Source organism: Ochotona curzoniae, unplaced genomic scaffold (genome assembly GCF_017591425.1).
Source record: "Ochotona curzoniae isolate NIBS_2020 unplaced genomic scaffold, NIBS_Ocur_1.0 contig_594, whole genome shotgun sequence".
Taxonomy (NCBI): domain Eukaryota; kingdom Metazoa; phylum Chordata; class Mammalia; order Lagomorpha; family Ochotonidae; genus Ochotona; species Ochotona curzoniae.
Genome location: NW_024466485.1, coordinates 30764 through 53295, shown reverse-complemented (window position 1 = coordinate 53295; position 22532 = coordinate 30764). Strand labels below are relative to the sequence as shown.

At 45.4% G+C, this 22532-nt stretch overlaps 1 protein-coding gene across 1 annotated transcript; it reads right to left on the bottom strand.

Moving 5' to 3' along the window:
- Positions 1 to 3910: 3910 nt before the first annotated feature.
- On the bottom strand, positions 3911 to 15593 carry LOC121162906 (vomeronasal type-2 receptor 116-like). Its single transcript, XM_040990136.1, has 6 exons — positions 15391 to 15593; positions 11999 to 12290; positions 7651 to 8457; positions 6393 to 6620; positions 5966 to 6089; positions 3911 to 4824 (listed from the first exon to the last, which is right to left on the bottom strand). Exons 1-6 carry the CDS (start codon positions 15591 to 15593, stop codon positions 3911 to 3913), a joined length of 2568 nt encoding a protein of 855 aa, XP_040846070.1.
- Between the last annotated feature and the right edge of the window lie 6939 nt (positions 15594 to 22532).

Here is a 22532-nt window from a genome sequence, read left to right as displayed (position 1 = left end):
TGGGCAGTGGACTGCTGAGTGGGTTTGGCAATTGTGAAAGAGTTGATGCTGGGATGGACAGAGCAGCCAAATGCATCATTGCATATGGAGTGAGGGGTTGATGGCAATCATTGTTTCCTCTCTGTGTGCCCCAGCCTGTCCTCGTGACTTTGACTGACATTTTTCACTTGTCTGCAGTGCCTGCTGGGGAAATGGTCTTTAGAGTCATAGATTATGAGGCATGTGCAGAGAAGTTAACATTTCATACTTCTTCATTATAGAAGTTGAAGGAGACAGATGGTAGCATTTACCTGTGGTCTCATGGACACACCAGGGCCTGCTTCATGGGTGAGGGGCAGGCTATGGGGTGGTGCAATAGTTATGGATGTACATAGCAGTGACACCAAGAACACCCATCATCAAGGCCAATAACTGCTACCTCAGCTACATCCTGCTCATCTCACTCCTCCTCTGCTTCCTCTGCTCCTTCCTCTTCATTGGCCATCCCAACACAGCCACCTGCCTCCTAAGACAAATCACATTTGCCCTGGTGTTCACAGTGGCTGTTTCTGCCGTGCTGGCCAAAACCATCACTGTGGTTCTGGCCTTCAAGGCCATGAAGCCTGGAAGGACCATGAGGCGATTGCTGGTGTCAGGAGCCCCAAACGCTGTCATTCCCATCTGCTTCCTCATCCAACTCACTCTCTGTGCCATCTGGCTGGCAACATCTCCTCCCTTTGTGGACACAGATGCACACTCTGAGCATGGACACATCATCCTCTTGTGCAACGAGGGCTCCATCACTGCCTTCTACTGTGTGCTGGGCTTCCTGGGCTCATTGGCCCTGGGCACCTTCACTGTGGCTTTCCTTGCCAGGAAGCTGCCTGACACGTTCAATGAAGCCAAGTTCCTGACGTTCAGCATGCTGGTGTTCTGCAGTGTGTGGGTGACCTTCCTGCCTGTGTACCAGAGCACCAAGGGGAAGGTGATGGTGGCCGTGGAGGTCTTCTCCATCTTGGCCTCTGGTGCTGGGCTCCTGGGCTGCATATTTGTCCCCAAATGCTGCATTATTCTCATAAAGCCTGAGAGGAATTGTTCGAAAAGATTCAGGAAAACAACTGGTTCCAACGGAATGCAACATGACAATCTTCCTAGGAGGTTTTTTTTTTTTTTTTTTTTTTTTTACTGAATTACATTCAGAAGCGAAAAATAACAGGGGTGACTTTCTCTCTGAATACTGCCTGTGCAAAGTAAAATTAGCCTAGCTGCTACATAGAATGAACGTCCACCTCTGGCTCTGACCTGTTCTCTGATCTCCGTTTGGGATCCTGGTTCCAGACCCATGAATGGATTGACTCCTATTGTTGGTTCTCATCACAACCCTGAAATAAATATTGCAATGGAGAGATGTGTGATATAGGGTGGGAAGGGCCTCTTTTTGTCACGATTCTCTGTGTCTGTCCCTCTCAAAATCAGTGATAGGCTTTAGAAAAATTTCTACGTTGAATAAAAACATTCATGATGTGAATCAAATCTAAGGTCATGTACCAAATACAAAAGCCTGCCGCTTTATGTTACATTTTTTTTCTGTGATGCCAGAGATTGAATTAATTTGGATTATTTACTAATGTGGAGTCAATATTTTATATTTGGTAAGTCATCTGATACTCACTGGCTTGCTGAGCGTCGGTTTTTGACCTGTATGCATTTTAAGGGAGATTTCTTTCCAGGATACAAAATTTGCTTAGTCATGCAGTGCCACTCTGTAGGAACACTGGATCGGACCAAACCATCTTGATCAATGCTGTCTGGAACACTGTTCTAGAACATTCTCTTTATCACTTTCAATGGATTGTCCACGTCTACATGGTACTGATACCATAATTGCATGTTCTTCATTCCGTACAGATTTTTGGTTAAATACCTCTGCTTTATAAGCAGATTCCCTTCACTCACAGCCAATATCTGAAAGGGAAATTTAGGGCTGACCTGGAGACGACATACCTGATCTCTATTCAGAACTCCCCTTAGAATCCCCTTGTGCAGAAAAATGAATCATGCCTCTTTAAAGGAAAGCAACAAGTCACCCCTGACTCCATTCAAGGGCAAATCTCAGCCAGGTGGACTCTTGAAAGAAAATGCTCCAAGGTTCACAAGGAACCCAAGACCACAGGAGAATTCACCCCACCTTGGGAATCTTACAGAGCCTTCTGCTTTCTTCTTTCACCTGACATACATGCTCTCCAGGACTGCTTTTATCTCAGTTTCCTTGGAAGTGGATAAAGGTGGAGGGAATATATGCAAATGAGACTACCCAAAAGGCAAGAAGAGGGTTGAGTGCACTAAGCAAGATGCTGTAGCATCCTATCTGTGATATCCATAGGCTCAAGTGGGTCTCATTCTGATCCTTTGCATGGAAACAGTGAGGGACTGTTGGATTTAGTTGGAATACTCTATAATGTAGCTTAGAAGATGTCCTCAAGGGCCACGTGTGGCAGCCTAGTGGCTAAATCCTCACCTTGTATACGCTGATTTACCATGTGGATGCTGGTTCTAATCCCAACAGCCCCAGTTGCCATCCAGCTCCTTGCATGTGGCCTGGGAAATCAGTCGAGGACAGCCCAAATCCTTGTGTACCTGCACCCTTGCATGAGAACGAAAGAAGCTCCTGGCTCCTGACTTCAGCTCAGCTCATCTCCAGCTGTTGTGGTCACTTGGGGAGTGAATCAGCAGACAGAACACATTCCAGTCTATCTCTTCTCCTCTCTGTATCTGACTTTTCAATAAAAAACATATTTTTAAAAAAGAGGATGTCCCAGAACATGGACACTAAACCTAAAATCATTTGTAGAGAGTTTATCAGGGTATAAAAATCAGTTTTGTCATATAAAACTGAAAACATAAAAATCATATATAGAAGTGTTTTTCTAGATAAGTTGCAAGCTGTATGGCCAAAGTATATGCATTGGAAATGTGCACTGTGAATGAGCCAGTTTAGAATGGTTCATCATGGCTAGAGTATTCAATATCCATCAAGACACAGTTGTATCCCCAAGTAAGTGGGAAGCAGAAATTTAAAGCAAAATCAGAAGATAAAGCAATGCATTGGCTCATGGACATGCAAGTGTAGAATTAGTGTCCTATATGATTGAAGATAACCTATACAAGAATAAATACATTCCAACAAAGATTGATAATAAATATTTATTAAGATGATTTTAGGCAGTCCAGTGTCCCCAACACAGTAACACTACATCACAAACAGACTAGTGTCACTGGCAAAGAAATCACACATAACTTGCAGTAAACAACATAGAGGTACAAAATATAAAATCTGTGTGACTTGAGTGTCATAGAAAATTTGAAAAATTACATTATTTGCACATGACAACTGAACAGAATGCAATTCAGTCTTTATATTTCATCTTCATTGTAGCTATAAATGAAATGACTGTTGTAGCCTTGATGGGCACATGGCAATATCACTTACCACATCTCTTATTTTTACTGAATATGAATGCTTTTGCAATCTTCATCACTTCTTCTGAGATGGAGACAACAGAAATCTACTGGCAGAGACAGAGATGTCTTCTACTCTACACCTCACATCTATGCATCCCAATGCCGCATCAGGGTTGTGACTACAACCAACAAGGAGCAAAACTTTGTATCCTCACCTGGGCAAATAACCAGGACACATAAGCCTTCAGCACTTGCTTCCAGGGACCCAAGGCATCAGAAGTACAGACAAGGAGCCAGAGATGAAAGATGATGTCATAAACTCAGATTACTCTGCTAAATGCTGTATATACAAACTCTTAAGCAAATAATTTTACTTATTAATATCTATGGTGTGCATGTAAGTTCAATAATGCTTGCAAGGTCATACCTCTCACAATATGACAGCAAAAGAAGAAAAGAAAAATATGTATTAGAATCTCCTAGAGCATGTTCTTTTCTTAAAACCTTCCAAACAATTCCTCTCAGGTCTTAGGAGAATGATGTAGCACTTGGGGAAAAAGATGCAGCCCAGGAGACCAGCACCAGAGGCCAAGATGGAGAAGACCTCCACGGCCACCATCACCTTCCCCTTGGTGCTCTGGTACACAGGCAGGAAGGTCACCCACACACTGCAGAACACCAGCATGCTGAACGTCAGGAATTTGGCTTCATTGAACGTGTCAGGCAGCTTCCTGGCAAGGAAAGCCACAGTGAAGGTGCCTAGGGCCAATGAGCCCAGGAAGCCCAGCACACAGTAGAAGGCAGTGATGGAGCCCTCGTTGCACAAGAGGATGATGTGTCCATGCTCAGAGTGTGCATCTGTGTCCACAAAGGGAGGAGATGTTGCCAGCCAGATGGCACAGAGAGTCAGTTGGATGAGGAAGCAGATGGGAATGACAGCGTTTGGGGCTCCTGACACCAGCAATCGCCTCATGGTCCTTCCAGGCTTCATGGCCTTGAAGGCCAGAACCACAGTGATGGTTTTAGCTAGCACGGCAGAAACAGCCACTGTGAACACCAGGGCAAATGTGATTTGTCTTAGGAGGCAGGTGGCTGTGTTGGGATGGCCAATGAAGAGGAAGGAGCAGAGGAAGCAGAGGAGGAGTGAGATGAGCAGGATGTAGCTGAGGTTGTGATTATTGGCCTTGACGATGGGTGTGTCTCGGTGCTTCACAAAGAGCCCCAACACCATAACAGTGAGGAGAGTGAGGGTCAGAGCCATGCATGCCAGAGCGATCCCCAGAGAATCCTCAAAGTCCAGGAATGTCACCAGCTTGGGGAGGCAGTGAGTCCTGTTCAAGTTTGGGTACTCCTGCTCTGAGCACCGGACACACTGCTCTGCATCTATAGGAAGAGGTAGAGTCAGGGTGTCCATTTTGGAAACTCAGAATCATTCCCTGTTGTGAAAATGGGTCAGCTCTGCAGTGTGCCTTAAATACGGATCAGTTGTGCTGTGTTCTAGGGCACACTTGAGCCTATTTCTACCTTTCTGACAGTCAGAGTGCTCATCTGCTGATGGGAAGAAACATATTCAAAGAGAGCTTAACAGACATGGGCTAAGGTAGGCTCATTCTGTGACCTGATGAGGACCCCATGGACATGGTTCTTCCAGCCTTCACCACATCCATCCCTTCAGGCTCCTTCATGTCAAGTCCTGTGTCACCATTGTGCATTGCCTAGGGACACCAACTTTAGAACATTCTCTTCCAGACTTGAGCAGAGGCAAACAACTATGGCAGTCTTACTAAAACCATTGCTCTCAGTTCTCATATGGTAAATAAGAGAACATGTGCACCCTCATTTAGCATCTTCATTCTCTTGGAAAACTTTTGATCATTTTTCTATGTGATGCTGTGGTTTAGTTTACTGAATAAACAAAATTTGGATTTGAATATAGATGTAATTAAAGGAAATGTGCATGATTTGTGATATTCATCGAGTTATTGATGGAGAAATAATTCTATTTTTCAAGTAAAGGAACATCAGTTCTTTAAAAGATTTTACTATATACTCAAAGTGCCATTAGGTGTGTGATAATTCCCTAAAACATAATTCTGATCCATCCTCATGTAAATGTGATATTCACACAAGCAGAACCTATTCCACATGTTTCTGAACTGGCATGTAAAATATGTTGTAATCAAGTTTCTATGTGCTCATGGAAAACTGGTGATTATGGCACTGACATTTTTTTAGTTTTAATGTATTCTATCTACCTGCATCATTCAGATGAGGACTCTTCTGGCAGGCACTGATACCATTCTGAATGAGTGCTGAGGCAGGCATTATTTTAAGGAATGCCAGATAAATACACAATGGCTACAATGAATCCAAACAGATAGATAGCATGAACAAATGCATCTGTGCATTGAAAACTATGGTGCACTTGACACCCACACTGCCAGTAAACCTGTTCTGTTGGCTTTTCATGGAGAAAGCATTAGGAAAGTAAAGCTATATGCATTGAAATTTCTACATACTTTACCTGTCTGGTTGGACATTTCTCTCTCTGCACAGAACACACAGGTGTAGCAGCAGATGGGTCTTCCTTCCTGTGGCAAGATCCTGAATCCTGGACCACAGCTCTGGCTACACACAGACTGAGGAGTCTGAAGGGGAAATAGAAACAATGGGCATGATTTGCTGGGTTATCAGCTACTCCAAAACATGTTAGTGTATTCACTCTCACAACATACATTTCATTTTCACTTGAAGGTCACAACTGAATCCTCTCGCCCTGTATTTTAGGTGGTCCCTATGCATTCATTGCAGCACGACATCATGGCCATGCTGCTTCTTTAAGCCTCTCTCAATTACAACAACAGAACCTAGTAGTATTCACCTCACAATTTTTTTCAAACAGCTCCACTCAGATCTCCCAGGAGGTATCATACATCCAAACAGAACCATACCTCCTTGAAGGCAGCAGGCCATTCTATCAGGTCTTCATGGATGAGCAGCCCCTGCTCATGTGAACTGGTATAGGTAAACTCTCCAATTTTCTCCAGCAAGCTCAATCCAGCAGGAAAATTCACAACATTCTGGATATCATAACGTGCCACATCACGTCTTGGTTCACACATGGATACATTATCTCCAGCACTGTTTCTGAACTGGAGTTTCCTCAGAACTGGGTGGAGCTGGAAGACAGGCAGAATTGGAGACAAGGAGAGTATCCAAGTCAGTTGTGGTTGGGCACACGTGCTGAACAAGGCTTCTTTGTTGTGCTCAGTATCCAGATTCTCTTATTTGATAGGGCATGACTTTTCTCTGGATGCTCAAACATTTCCTGAGTTCAGATGAATTGAACTCCTGTTCCTCATTTGTAAGAAATGCCTTCTGTACTTTTGCAGGGAAGTGGGTCTAATAGCTCAAATCCATATTCTATCATTCAAAGAAACTGTAGGCAATTCATTTCTATGCTCACAAATGTATCTCATTTCATCATGGTCTATTACTTCTGTCATATTGGGTCAACATTTGCAACAAAATGTAATGAGCTGGGGATCTCTGGACTGGTAGAAATACACCAGCCAACCAGATAAATATCAGTTCCCTGATTTTTAGAATTGGTTTGCACTGTGTATAAACTATGAGGATGACACTCAGGTAATGTATTGAGCCACTGTGCCTGCCTTATAAATGACATTACCCTACTTCCCCTTAATAAGAACATTATCTGCAATCCAACTCTTTATGATATGAATGTACAAGTTTCCAGGAACATTCATATTTGTGGATGTATAGAATACCTGCATATGATTAATCAGTCACAAATATCACAATTTTAAGGAAAGGAAAAAATGTTTGGTCAACATCTCTCTATATTTTAACTTTGATAAAGCAATGCTTGGCTTTGGTGTGACAATTTTTTTCTTTTAAACTTCATCCCAGATTTCACTGGATCTTTGGTAGCACTGCATCCTACACTAGAATATTTTAAATAATTTTCTAATTACAAAGCTAATACACAAGATCTGCAATGAATGGGTTCTCCAGCCATAGCAGACAACAACAGATGGAAATGCAACTCATGAAATGATCCCATCTCCCTTATACCTGATCCTGCTGACTTTGATGTAAAAGAAGTGTCATGGTGTTGTATTCCAAAGAAACACCAGCTGAGTACATCAAGTGGTCAATATCTAAGTTGATCTGAGGGAGGGTTACCTGCCAGGGAAGAATCATTGGCTGGGCTGCTTCTCCCAGAGATCCCAGCTCCATTTTCTCCATAAGAATAGCATGGAGTACATGGGCCACTGCATACACAGCGTTGTAGACTAAATAGCTGGAGTCAGAGAGAGTCATCAGGTCAATGTATGGTGGAAGAAACTCCAAGGATGCATTTGCTGAGCAGTTTCCAATGTGTCCATAAAATGACCCTGCTGGTGAGCAGTCCAGATGCAAGAGCCATAATTTATTGAAGTAAAAGTCCTCTGGGAAGAGAGAAGGCTCCACTGTCTTGAGAAAATTGTTGAGGCCAGGGATCTCCTCTCTGTGGGGGGAAAATGAGAAGCCTCCATGCAAAGAGTGCAGCATGTGGTCTGTCTCATACACAACGGTGTCCCACTTGGATGCCATCACCCACACCTTCCCCATGGTTAGAAAGAATTCCACTGAAATGTCCACAGTAATGAGGGCCCTTACATCACCATAGAGGATGTGCACATTTGCAGTTGAAGCTTGGATCCTGCTCATGAAAGTCAGATCACTCTCTTGATACAGCCTCTTGGTGACAGGGAGCTTCACTGTCAGGGCCACACAGACTCCTCTCTTCAGCATCTCTGCTTGGATGTCCTGCAGGAACTGCTCTCCTTTCATGTCATCAGACACAAAGAGCGCCACCCATGTCCAGCCAAAATGCAGCAGCAGTGACAGCATTGCAATGCCCAGAGAGCTGTCACTGCTGGCCATCTGATAGAGGGATGGGAACTGCTTCTTATCATTTAGCATGGGATCAAAAGGGCCATAGGTCAGCTGAAAGAAGAAAAAAATCAAAATCAACCCATGTGAGTCTTGAGTATGCGAAATAGAGTTGATTGAAAACAATTATCCCATGGTGGACTTGAGTCATTCACTTTTTTTATTGAAGAGGAAGTGTGCAGTAGAGATGAAACTTCCTACTCTCCTGGTCACAGACAAGACCATGGTTCAGGTGATCATTGCTTCCAGACAATACATAGAAGTTACTTTCATAGCTTTAAAGAAAGTACATCCATTCTTCTTTCTTCTCTGTGACCTGTGCTGGGACCAAGATCCTTCTGCTTCCCATCTGCTAGTGGATTGTCATTGATAGAACAGAGCAGCCACTCTTGGAATCAACTCTAGTTCAGACAGAAATCTCTACTGTATTAACTCCTGTTATTTGGAGATAACTGATCAGTGATAGACATTAATGTATCTGTTCAAATATACTCATTAACCCAAATTGATTGGGGACAGAGAAATTTTCCCATGCAAATTTCCTTGTGATGACAAGGCACCCTATGTCTGAAAGGCACACATCTTGATTCTGACTCAGGTTGGGGGTCCCTGGTGACATCTTTCTGAGATGCCAGGTAAGTCTGGGAAGGCAGTAATGGTGACTTCAGTAAGTGAGTCATGGTGTTCACTGGAATGAGTTCCTGGCTCTACACATCTCTCATGTTGGTGTGTAAACCAGAAGATGGGTGCTCTTTGCTTGCCTCTCTCCTCAAATAAAGATGGACGGAAGTATGTCTGAATGCATGGGTATGTGCCATGGTCATTGAAAAGGCTGAGAAAATCTGCCATTGCAATCAAGAATACAAATTGCTCCAATATAATCTCAACACTGCCATGGGCTTGTGAGTTAATGTGATGATTTCCATACTAGTATTCCATGTCAGAGCAGCCATTCCAATCCAGGCTTATCAGCTTCTGACCGATTTTCCTGCTAATATGCCCATCAAGATAGTCAAGTATGACCGAAGAACTAGGATTTTGCTGCCATATTGGACAACTCAAGTGATACATGCCTCATGGCTCTGCCTGGATCATACCTATCTGCTATGGGACTGTGGGCATTGAAACAGTGGATCAAAGACGCTTCATTGCTCTTTTATATGCTTAGTCCCTGCTCTCACTTTTCCCTTGTTTGGGGTTTCAAGTGAACACATACATGTATCTTTTTTTTAACAGATATATATTTTTATTATATTTGACAATCTTTACATATTTTATTAGGGTAAAAAAGCTTCAAGGACTAAAGGGAAGTGGCCAAGACCATCAATTTCATACCACTTCCTTCATGTATCTTAGGTAAAAGGGGATATAGAGAAAGAAGCCCCATCCAGTTTCCCACCCACCTTAAGACCCGTGTGTTGGTTGGGCGCTGTGGCTGCATCCGGATCAGGCTACCTCACCTTGGCATTACAAATTGTGTATTGCTTTTGTCACAACCCGGACCTGGTTCGACCCATACTCTGTTCTGGCGTTCGGATTTACCAGTGGATGACGTGAACAGATTCAGCCTGGTCTGCCCCCGAACCATTATTGGGGTCCCTCGTCCTGCGAGCAAGACCCCGATACGGTAAAGATTCTTAAAAAAGTTTATTAGGTAAGACTTCAAGCGTTGTGTCAAAATGAAAGCAGTTACAGCACTTGTAAGATTTATTACAGAAAAGCAAAAGCAGCCTAGTGCTAGCTAGCAATAGCCTTGAAGTGATAGCGATAGCTCTAGCTCTAGCCTAGCCTTGAAGCGCGCCTGGTAGAATCTCCTCATTATCTATTTTTCACCCAGACCTTTTTACATTACACAAACCAATCAATACACAGTACCTCACATCATGTGATAAGCACACCAATCATGACTTAGGTCACGTAGCTTCCCTATGTGTTCGGCCCAATCCTCAGTAACTTCCCAAAACCTGTTTACCACCTTTGTACCACGAAGCAATGGTCAGCAAGCACCATCTTTGAGGCATGGCTCCGCTCTCCACAAACCATGTCAAATGCATGCCAGTGGGACACTTTCCATGACCTCTTGGCTGTTACCTTCCATGTTTCTTGTGCTGACCTGCAGGGTCTGTGTCCTGCCAGAGGAGTTGCACGGGCTCCTCCATCAGAACCCCTCCATGTGCCAGGTTTCATGCATACCAGTGGGTCCATGTGCCAGTTTGCCTCCTGTCCCAGCAGGAACAGTGGTTTTTCCTAACTGGTCTTCATCCCATTCTGGTTCTTGCTGTAGCATGTTTCAGCCCAGCCATGGCTCGTCCAAACCCCATATAACTTGTATATGTCTCAGTTGGGGTTCAGACCTAGTCTAGTCCGTCCCATATCTACCCTGGTCCTTCAAAGCACCAGAAGGTGTTGTGGTCTGGCCCGGCCCAGTATGTCTTGTTCCAGTCCACACTTGTGCCAAGGGAAACGACAACTGTATCCAGACCAGACCGCATCCTTTTCCACCTGTCGCAACGCCTGCCTTAGACACCATGGCTCAACTCTGTGGTTAATGTGGACCAGTTGGAGCCAAACCCTAGCTGGGCATGTCCTGAGCTCCACCCTGTGTTCCATCATGCTTGTGGGCTAAAGTTTGCTTAGTCCAAACCTTCAGGTCTCAGTCCCATACTTGCATTAAGGTTTCATGTCCCTGTTCCTGGGAATCACCAGAAATCTGTGCCTCACCTACACTAACGCTGGTCTTATTTATGGGTGTCCCTTAGCAGCTTTTTCATATCATAAAAACCCCAGAGCTTACCGCTGGGCAGATAGAAGGCAGAGACTGGCACCACTTGGTGCACTGGCCGCCCAAGGCCAAGTCCTCTGCCCCTGCCTTGCTGCGGGGAATATGGCTGAGACCCCGACGGGGTTCTGTTCGGCAGGAGTGCCCCTGACAAGTGGGGGCACCTTGAGTGGGGGTTAAGCCTGCCCCTTGCCCTGAGACTGGGACCCACCCGACCTGTCCTGCCACCAGCATTTGGCTGGCGTGGGCCAGGGCAGAACTAGGAATATACCCCAGCTCCCAGCCATCTCTTACGGGTACTCACCCATGAGGGGATTTAGGTGCTCCTGGGCCAGGAGAAGGCCGAGGCCTCCGTCACAACATAGCGGCGGGGACTGTGGCCCATAAATGTATCTTTTAAAACAAACCTTTACACCTTCACAACCAATCTTTTCCAAAAAGGAACAAGAATTTGAGGACTGCATATCCCCAGGTCTAAAGGTTTTGGGTGGCATCTTATGACAATGTTCTACTTCCACAGGATACTTCAGCATGTCAGGCACATCATTTAGAAACTATCAGGTGTCAACATGAAACAGAAGTGGTAACCAGCACATACGGAAGTAGCATAATTGGACACTAGGCAGGAATCTAGGCACACTCATTATTCACCGCACTTTCACTTTTCCCATTCTGCTTGCACTAGGAATAATTGCATATACCCGTAAATGTGTGAATTCTTCCCACAACACAGTCAGATGTGTGCACTGGGCCACCTTCATTCCAAATCTGTTAGAAAGATTCAAACATTTCTCTCCAGATTCAAAACTCACTGACCTGTGGGGTTTTGTAGAGCTCCAAAAGGGTTCCAAATTCAGTGGACAATGCTGAAGTGGTTCCAACAATGGTGGCCACCTGCACGCCTTGTGTCTGGCAGGTGTAGTTAGGTAAAGTACCAGTGTTCCCAGTCAACCAGTGCAGGAGGCACCAGAAGGTGAACTGTTCACTGGGAAAGGCATTGTACCACTGGAATCCCAGGGTCAGGTTGGGGAGCAGGTGGGGATCCTTGTTGATCTCCTGGATGGCAAAGTAAAATGCCAACACATATTGGTAGTTCTTCCACAGCCACCTAAACATGAGCCAACATCAGAGAGAAAGATCAGAACATGGAATTCAGAGCAATAGCACAGTCTAGTATTGAACCAGCCACAGACACAGGTGCCATTCTGTGCTGTCATAGCCCTGGCACAAGGAGTGGCTAAGAGGAAGGTTGCCAGAGCTCCAGCACATGTCAGAGTGGCCTTTGGACCCCTCTGAAGGAAGTGGTTCCAGCATTCATGACCCTTCACTAATTCTCCAGATAAGTCTCAATGTGTTCAAACCTGGGGAAAAAGGCAAGAGCAAGCTTTCTGTTGTCAGTGATCTTTGGGGTCACTTCAAAACCACCTGACTCATTGGCACTCTAAAATCACAGGAAAAGTGCCTCTGTAAGCAGCTGCACCTGAGCTGTTTCCCACTGGTCTTGCTGCAATCCCCAACTCAAAGCTTCACTTGATCAGGTCAGTTGTACTATTTCTCATTCTTTTTGAGACAGCAGCATTTGATTGACAAACTCTTGGTTACATCATGCAGGCTGTTCACTTAGTTTGATTTATTCACTTTTCTGTACTGAATTCTCAACTAGCATGTCATCATTTACTCTTGCATGGTTCTTCCTTTTCCTGCATGTGTCAAAACACTGATTAATGTAAAAAACCAATATCACATTTTCATAGATAGCATTCTAAGAAGATGAACATATTCCTTCCTACCCTCGATCTGCCCCATTCTTTTTCCTTTTAATGTTTGATATACCATGGTTCCAATTTGCTTTACAAGCATACCATGTTTCTTAAGTGAAAATATGACTTCCTGCAATGTAAGAATGGCTCTCACACTTGATGGGACTAAGAGAACTGACGGTCTGTTTTCTCACTATGGATTGTTGGCTCTAGTTTCCTGAAACATGCTGCATCATTTGAATGCTAATAGAAGTCTTTATGTTAATGAATGATAGGAATGTAATATATTCTTATAACCAGTCCTTTAGTTGCACTGAAAATGTTTGTTTCACTGAAAATTATGGGGCTTTTTGTTTGTTTGCTTTGCTTGAATAAGATATTATCTTTTGTTGTCCCCACTTAGAGATGATAGAATCTGTAATTGACAGCGTTTTGGTTTTACTGAAGCACCATTTCACGATCCTGTCAAACAATATCTTACATTTATACATTTGCAATTTGAAATGCCATCATATCCTCTAGGTGAATGGTAGTATTCTATACACACTTAAACACATTAGGTTTTCAGATTCTGTAAAAGATTTCCTGAAGAAAAAATCAATCTGGCCTGGAGATTCAGCCCACCCATAGCTTCAACTTGATTAATACAATTATAAATCTGAGTTATTGAGATACTATTTCCTTTTCATCATGTGGTCCTACTAATTTACATTATTTGTTGTGAATTGCACATTTCTTGTTTCCTGGGTTCTTTTTAGCTCTTGCTACCAGCTGGAGGCTCACCAACTTAACTCTTTTTTCTTAAAGGCTAAGTTGACGGAGTTTAACTTGTACACCTGCAGAGTCATTCTTGGAGTCAATCACCATTTCTTGCACAGAAGCACACATAGATAGGAAGATATTTGAGAAAAACACACCAAATGTTGTCGCAAACTGAACATAGAGTAAGCATGTAAGCTCTCATTCTGTGTAACTTCATGCCAAGTGTCCATCACAGGCAAGAACACAGAGCCATAGGCACATTGGTTGTCCCATGGCAAGGTGAGACAGTGAGACACTGAGAAAGAGTGTGGCGGTTTGGGGAAGGATGAGGAAAATCTACAGGTTACTCAGCAATGATTTTGTAGGTATTCAAGTAAATAGCAAATCTAGTGCCCAGCATGGATTCAATGAGTGTGGCTTATAGCCGAGCTCCAGAACTTGGAGGGAGGTACACTCACTGCACTGGAGTTCAACTCCCGGACAATTTATCAATCAGGATCCATATGGCCTAGATGAGATTGAAGCACCTGCCATTCTGGGGTGTGACAGCACATGAAGGCTATTAGACCTGCACAAGCAAGGACAGCCAGACACGATTGTACCTGAGATATGAAAGCAGAGAGCAAAGTCTTGTCTCTGTGTGGCATGACCTGAAGAATCTCACACAGAGAACATGAGCAAGGCAGGTCCCCACTGATTCCCATATGGCACAGCTAAGAGGAGAGATTCCTTCACCCTCACAAGAGAGGAAGACTCAAGCAGACAGTGAGAAAGAACAAGGAGAGTGTGAAGCCACAGGCTGGGAGAGATTACAGGCTACACAGTGAAAGCTTCATAGATAACCAACTCCTCCCTCAGTTGACTCATCCCCAGCCACACAATGTATAGCAATCTTTTGAGATGAAATGCAGAGAATCCTAAGACTGGCAAGGGCAGGCACTCTCCAACTGAACAAACAGTTCATGGCCTCACTGCCTTCTGAGCATCCTGCACTGTGGCCACCACAAGGATGCAGGCACAGACTTGCTCATCCCAATGCCCTCGTTAGGCATTGATGCAAAATCTCAGTTCTAGAAACACAAGCTGCACAGATGTGCTAAACCCAGGAGTAATGCAGCTTCTGTGTCATTTTTACTAAAGAAACTTCAGGGTCTAATTAAACCCTCAAGAAGGACGAACCGCTTTTTGGTATTGCATCCAGCATTTGAAACCTTCCTCATGTTGTAGTTTTTCAGTATTTTACATAGGGTGGAACCCAGTCTGGGTTGCTGCTAGAATCAAGGAACACACAACCTTACCAGCAGCCACACAACAGCATCCCTATCAGCACTGACACCCATCCTGACTCCTTAATTCTATGCCCATGCCATGCATGCTGACAGCATAGGATGTGTGGTCCCAACACTCTAACTCTGAGATTCCCAGCATTGCATCTTGGAGACCTAACCAATACAGCAGACACAGAGATGGTGGTGTCACTCCATTGTCCCCTCACAGCACAGAGAGGCAAATGTAAAATAACTAGCCGAGCCATGGAAGGAACAAATGTTGATAGAATCTGGGCCTTCCTTAGTAAACATTACTGCAACAGTTGCACGTTGTTTCAGCACTCTCAGAAAGGATTAAACACCAAGATACCACGTACATTCACAATCACAACTACAATTACAAAAAACATGAACTTACCAACAGAAAGAAGAGTAAGAAAGTGTGAGCGGGGTGCTGCTGCTGTTTCTTCCCGGGTAGAAAAGGGGGAAAAAGCCACCCAACATCAGGTCCCCATGTCTGGTCACACTCCGCCTACTGAATATAAAGGATTCATCAAACGTCATGCCTTGGGATACATGCAGCATGGGCAATGGCACGAAGAGGATGCTCACAGACCACATCTTGTCAGGATTCCCCTGTGGTGGAGAAACAGATACTGAGTGTGTGCACAGGGATGAGGAATAGAGGGCTGGCTGGAGTGGACACTACTCTTGGGGCAGAGCCTAGCTGATCTGCACTGTTACAATGTCACCTCTTTGGCCCTGTATTTAGCATGCACTTGCAGCCCTGAGTTTCTCACATGGGACACTCCAGGGATTGCCCTGCCTTGAAGCTATGCACCTGTCAGCATCCGTTCTGGGATTCACACTTGAGAAAAACATGTTGTGGACTCTCCTTGCTTCCTGCTCTCTTTGATTGCACCATGGCCCAATAGGGCCCTGGAGACCACCTCAGGCTTGGACAGCAACTCAGTGAACCAGGGAAGGTGTGGGCAATGGACTTCTGAGTTGTTTTGGCAATTGTGAAAGAGTTGATGCTGGGATGGACAGAGCAGCCAAATGCATCATTGCATATGGATGAGGGGTTGATGGCAACCATTGTTTCCTCTCTGTGTGCCCCAGCCTGTCCTCGTGACTTTGACTGGCATCTTTCACTTGTCAGCAGTGCCTGCTGGAAAAATGATTTTTAGAGTCAGAGATTATGAGGCATGTGCAGAGAAGTTGACATTTTATGCTTCTTCACTGTAGAAGTTGAAGGAGTCAGATGGTAGCATTTACCTGTGGTCTCATGGACACACCAGGGCCTGTTTCCTGGCTGAGGGGCAGGCTATATGGGGGTGCAATAATTATGGATGTCTATAGCAGTTTTCACAAATGCATAAATATCGAATATCATGTGAATATACCAGATGAAAGAGTGTAACTCAATGACTAATTTATAAGAACTAGAAAGCTGAGTGTTACAAGGATGGCTTTGGAGTTCTTGTAATGTTTTTCTCTCTAAAGGAAGGAAATCATTAAGCTGGTTATAATAGGCCAATATTCTGATCCTGAAAATGGCTGACTTGACTAGGCTTCAATGCCCATTTCCATGTATGAGAACTGAATGGGATGTGGGACAGACTGGACCAGTCTGCTACACATACTGGCAAGCATGGGAACTAGGGCAGGAAGGAAGCTTGGTTTGGGATTTTGCGGTCACTATGACTAGTTACAGTTCCCGCTGGTTTGAGTGAGGGCCAAGTGTATGGTGGGCAGGATCACGCTAGACTGCAATGCCCATGGGTTCAAGTGGAAGATAAGACTGGAAATAAAACTGTCCCAGCAACTGCAATCATCAGCATGTGCATAATCTGATTGGGCGACAGATGGTGCCAGACCCTCTACTGGCATGCACACACCAGAATTGGGTCTGGCATTGCCTCAGAAAAATTTTCCTTGGGATCCATCCAACTCACTTGCTGATATCAGAACCCCAACCATGAAGAGAAGTGCAGGTTCCATGGTCTGACCATGGAGTGCAGATGTCAAAACCTGAGCCTCCTCAGAAGCACCGACGGAACTGTGGACAGCATATCCAGGTGCCCATGGAGGATAGGGCAGTCCATTTGAACCTGCAGAGGGCACCTGGTGCCGCAACTGAAGATGGAGGACTTGCCATGTATAGGCAGTAAAAATTGGCAAATGGAAACTCCAAGATGGATTCTGGAGAGACTTCATCATGCTTGGAATGGCAGGGTAGGCAGCAATTCAGAACTGTTGAACTATCAGAATCACTTCAACAGTGCCCACAGAGCATGCCCCATGTCAGGGACTCTGGGATGGATGGCAGGCTTGGTGGGGCTTCCTCTTTTGCCTGCCTCCATACCCCAGACACAGAAAAAGAAGAATGTGGAAACAATGCTCTTACCAACTTTCTTGTAGCCCTCGACCATTGTGCCCTAATCAACTATGTAAACATCATCAAAATAAAATAGCAAATAACAGAAATTCCAGGCTCCTGGCTTCCTCATATCTGAGGCAGAGCCACTGGGGCCATTTGGGGAGCATAGCGACAGATGGCAGATCCTCTCTCTCAGCATTGTGCTTAACTCTGCCTTGCAAATAATATGGAAATAAACATTGAAGAAAACTCTAGCAAATCCACAGATGGAAGATCCTCTCCAGCACCCACTTCCAACTTAACTCTACTTTTCAGATAAATAAGTAAATACATCATTGTGGAAGGATAATCTGGCCCGTCATCCCAAGAAATCGGCTTCTATGAAGATGTAGACTTGGACTCTCTCTGAGCTAACAGCAGGGAGAGAAGCTCCAAGCTAACACTCTCTGAAGAACACTGTGGAGGAAGTCAGAGTGACATGAAGGGAAAGGGACATGGGTGGATGTTCTTGCTATCCCTGTGCGTTCTCTACTCACCAGAGAGGGCTGAGGTGGAGAAGAGTCAGCCTCGAGTCTTCCTGTACCATTGGCCTTGCTCCCTCAGTGTGGAGATGCTCACAGCCTGTCTCTCCATGGGAAATGCAGGGACTTCCCTTCTGGCTTCTTGACACAGGAAGACAGTGGATATTCACATCAGGGGATGGTCCTCATCATCTCTCCAGTGGATAAAATGCTGACTGAGAGAAATTTACATGAAAGTATAATTGTACATATGTATGGGAATAGGAAGATTATTTATGCTGATGTTTTCACATGTGTCACAGGATGGAGACATTCCTTGGCAACGCCACAGTGGGCTTCGTGGCTCTGGAGGTTAACTTGATGTGGCTATCCCTCTGTCTAGTCTGGGAAGATGGTAGAAGGTTGGGGTAGTTATTCCGTGGGCCTTTGTTTAACCTCTAGCCACTGGAACAAGAAGGGTCTCTTTAATAGCTTCTATTGTATGTGGTGTTGGGGGGACTAGCAGTCACTGGGTTACCTCCTTGGTATGCATTGTGAAGGCCCCTGGTTATGAGATCTCCATTCTCCAGAGTTGAGAGGCAGTTTAAAAAGGCCCTTTGGAGTGTGTCTACCATTTCTAATGGTAGACATGACTTGGGTGCTGGTTTAAATTCTCCCCAACCCTGGTTCTGTGTCTGGATAGAAGTTTTGTTTGCTCTGATCCACTGGTGTGTGGTCTCTGAGTTAGAAGAGGCTTGGTAGTCCCGTGATAGGACTCTGTCAACTCTCCTACTGGTACAGATAACACTCTGCTGGGATGACCCACATTGTAGGAAGGGCTCATCTTGTAGGAAGGACTCAGTTTCTCTTGAATGGCCTTCTCTGTATTTTGAGAGGAACAGTCTGATGTATTTTGAAGAGCATTTCACTTAGAAAAAGCATAGATGTCCCCACACTTACCTAGAAATAAATGTTTTAATTCTATACAAGGTTATGTTAAACAGTAAATATCCATTTATATGTATTTGTTGTATGCTTTTTCATTGCCTGGACTCCACACAATGTCATTTTCCTTCAGTGTGACAAACTCTAGCGCTTTCTCCAGTGTTGTTACAATGCTGAGTGTGTCCAGTTTGGTTTTTGAAAAATATGTTTGTCTTCATTTGTGTAGGATATTTTTCAGGATTTTTACAAATTTAGGTAGTCATGGCATCTCCGTGATACCTTCCATCCTTCTAAGGTCCATTGGCTCACATGGTCCAACTCCGAGTCTCCACTCACCCAGAAATTTGCTGTCAAGCTTTGCTGGGGTAGAAGTTTTGCTCTGCCCTTTTTGTCTGCCCTTATTGCCTAATTTGTTCTGCCCCTTTTCCTCTGCTATGGTAGCAGAAGTGCTCCACAGGTCCCATGGACTTACTCTGGTTCATTCCATGCCTCCATCAGTGGATACAGTCAATTAATCCAGTCTGACTCTCCCACTAAACCAGTTCACATGTGGGCCATGTGCAGTTATTGCTCTGCCCAACCTTGTCTGCCCCAGGGGCAGATCTCACACTCTCCAGCAGGAACAGTAGCCCAAATCAGGGAAGTCCCCAGATATCCCCTACCAGGCTAAATCACCCTCGCCTCAGAGCCACACGTGTACAGACCAGTCTGGTATGAACTTCTCAGCTCTGCATATGCCACTCGGGGCTTTAGCCTGGCCCAGCCTCGTCAGGCCCCAGTTCAAGTTCCTTCTGATGGATGCTGCTGCCCAAACCGGCCTGTCCTGCACCCCATATTTCTTTTCAGATCCGCCGGTAGTTGTTATGAACTGACCCAGTCTGGCATGCCCACATGTATGCCTGCATGTACTGTAACCAGGCCTGGTCTAGACTATTTGCTTTCATTCTTCTGCTCACTTTAGGGACTCAGTCCTGACAAAGGATTTTCCCCAAGCTCCTCTATCATCTCCCCTCCCAGTGACAGATCTTAAGCACAATAGTGTGTCCTTGGTCCAGGCTGAGTCCACTTCTTGTCCTGGCAAGAACAATGGCCATGCCAACCCATCCACAACCATTCTGGTTCTTACTGTTGGGTGTTTCATCCCAGTGACCCCTGGTTCACACCCCTGATTCAGTTGTTGTGTGGTTCAGTGGTAGCCATGACCTAGCCAGCCCATCTTCACCATGCCTTTCTTAGGACCCTGCTGCTTCCTTTACCATAAAAAATTAAAGTATGAAGTACATCAAGGGAACTAATTAGGGAAAGATTTGAATATCAAACATTCTTCTTCCTGCCCCCTAAAAATTAATAACAGCCCCACTTCATTCAGGTAGCATTAATTAATGCTGGTAAGGCATATTAACCTACGCTAGTATGGCAAACATGATAGCTTAAAGTTCAACAGAACTCTTCCCCCAGGTTGTCTGGTCAAAGCGTTCCCCCTCATCGACAATTACATCCCTGCAATGATCCATAAGGCCCAGCAAGATTAGGAGCTGTCATGTGTCTGACTATAACACGACCTACCCCTTCTCAGCTCTTCTACTCTAGTCACAGTTGCTGGTTTTGACCCTCTGCATGCTAACACTGGTTTTAGTACACAACTACACATGGTACACTGTACCACCCACTCAAGTCACTGATCAAATGGGCTTAACCTGAGATATTTTTCCCTTTCCTATTCTATATGAAATTATGTTTCTAATACCCCTTAACTATCTAAATATTTTCATGTTTTCAGGAATATGTATGTTAAAAATCTTTAATATCTGTCTCACCATAAGTAGGATGAAGTGTTTTCATGATAGGTCTTCGCTTGACATACAGAAATGCATTAAACGTTCCTATTAGTCAAGTAGGGTTTCAAATCTGAATTGTATCAATTACATGCCAGTGAAGAGTATACCGTAGCCACTTTCTCATTCATAAAAATGGCATAATGAATATACATATTATTATACATATCATAAAATCGGGTAATTATGAATAACAATAATACAACAGACATCTCTTGGGTTTTTTTTAAGATGGCCGACGTAGGAGGAAGGCTGTGAGGGAGCGTCCAGTGAGAGAGGGATAGAGCGCTACAGAAGCAGCAAAGAGGAACAGCAGGGAACCGCAGGGAGAGGTCCGTGAAGCTCCCTGGACAGTGTGGAGCCAAAAAGATCCACACAACTCGGAAGAACAACGAGAACGAAGCAGGGCAATGGTAGAGAAGCCGACATCCCACTCCAGACCTGCTGAGTCACTTTTGAGAACAGCCCGACGGGAGACGCAGTCAACTCAGAGACAAGGAAATCGGGAGGGATCCACGCCGGCAAGGGTCTTCGACAGCAGCAGAGGCAGACTGCAGCAGCCGGAGGTTCGGTGAGCTAGGGGTTAACAGCCTCCGCATTCCTCCCCCCCTGCAGAGGTTCCAGCCTCTGAGAACACAAGGCAAGCACCTTGAAACTGCCAGGTCTGTGCCTTGGGAGCGGCGCACAGTGGTATTGGTGGCTGAGAAGGCCCCGGGAAAGTGCCTCAGATATTCCTGCGCTGAGTGGGCCAGTGCGTCTCGGTGCGCAGAGGCTGCTGGCGAGGGTCTGGAATCCCCCACACCCTGATACCTGGTGGGTGGGCGACAACACCAGGAGGACTCTGAACGCTGCACCGGGCGGGCTGGGCGGTCCCGCCTGCAGCAACCGCCTCCGCAGCGCAGGTGTCAGGAGGGCTCTGAGCACTGGGAAGGGTAGCGCTGTGTGTCCCTGACACGCAGGTGCCACTCCCACAGTGTGACTTGCCCACTCCTCGCCTCCCACCCCGCAGTTCTGAGCGTGGGCAACCCACCAGGAGAGCTCTGAAAACTCCTGCGCCACACTGACACTGTGCGAACCTGCCGTGAAGTCATTTTAACAGGGCGCCTGGGCCACTCCGGCGCTAAGGGCCTGTGTGGGGGAGCCACACAGGGGCGGGGGCTCTGAACACCCACACACCACGAGTGGTGGAATCACTGCACAAGAGCCACGCCTGGAAAGTGCCTCACCCACAGTCCCGTGTGTGGGAGACGCACCAGGTGGGCTCTGAAAAACCCTGCAGTCCCTGACACGGAGAACGCAGGGAGAAAGCACATAAAACCTTCTACGCCCTGTGGATTCCCATGCAGGGGGCACAACCAGAGAGCGCCTCCATCCCTCCACGCCCTGGGGTGTCACACCTGTAGAAGAGGTGCCCAGAGTGTGCCTGGAATCCACTGGGCCCCCAAGGTGGTGCTCTACAGCCCCGGGCCCTGAGAACGCACCAACGGTGCCTTGAAAATTACCACGCCCTGCAACACCACACCTGCAGGCTCCAATCTCTACAGGAAAGCGCCTGACGGACCCTCAACACACGGGTCCATTTGCCCCACCAGAATACACCAACGCAATGGGAAAAACCACCAGAAAGAATTGTGCTCCAGATGAAAGAGCCAGCACCCCACCAAATGAGGGCCAAAAGCCATTATCAATATCGGTGATGCGAGATGAAGACATGGAAGAGTTACCAGCAAAGGAATTGATGAAAATAATGCTAAATTTTATCAGAGACGTGGACACGAAGCTGGAAGACCTCCAGAACTGCATAATCACCGAAATACAACAAATCAAAACCAAACTGGATGCCCAAGATCATAAAATTGAAAGCCTGATCAACAGAATAAATGCGGCAGAGGAAAGG

Coding starts and splice junctions, on each gene's coding strand:
- LOC121162906 (XM_040990136.1), bottom strand. CDS start 15,593: ATGTGGTCTGTGAGCATCCTCTTCGTGCCATTGCCCATGCTGCATGTA. Junction 8,458..11,998: donor AGCTCTACAAAACCCCACAG/GTCAGTGAGTTT, acceptor TTCTTCTTTCAG/CTGACCTATGGCCCTTTTGA. Junction 4,825..5,965: donor AGAAATGTCCAACCAGACAG/GTAAAGTATGTA, acceptor CTCTTCCTATAG/ATGCAGAGCAGTGTGTCCGG.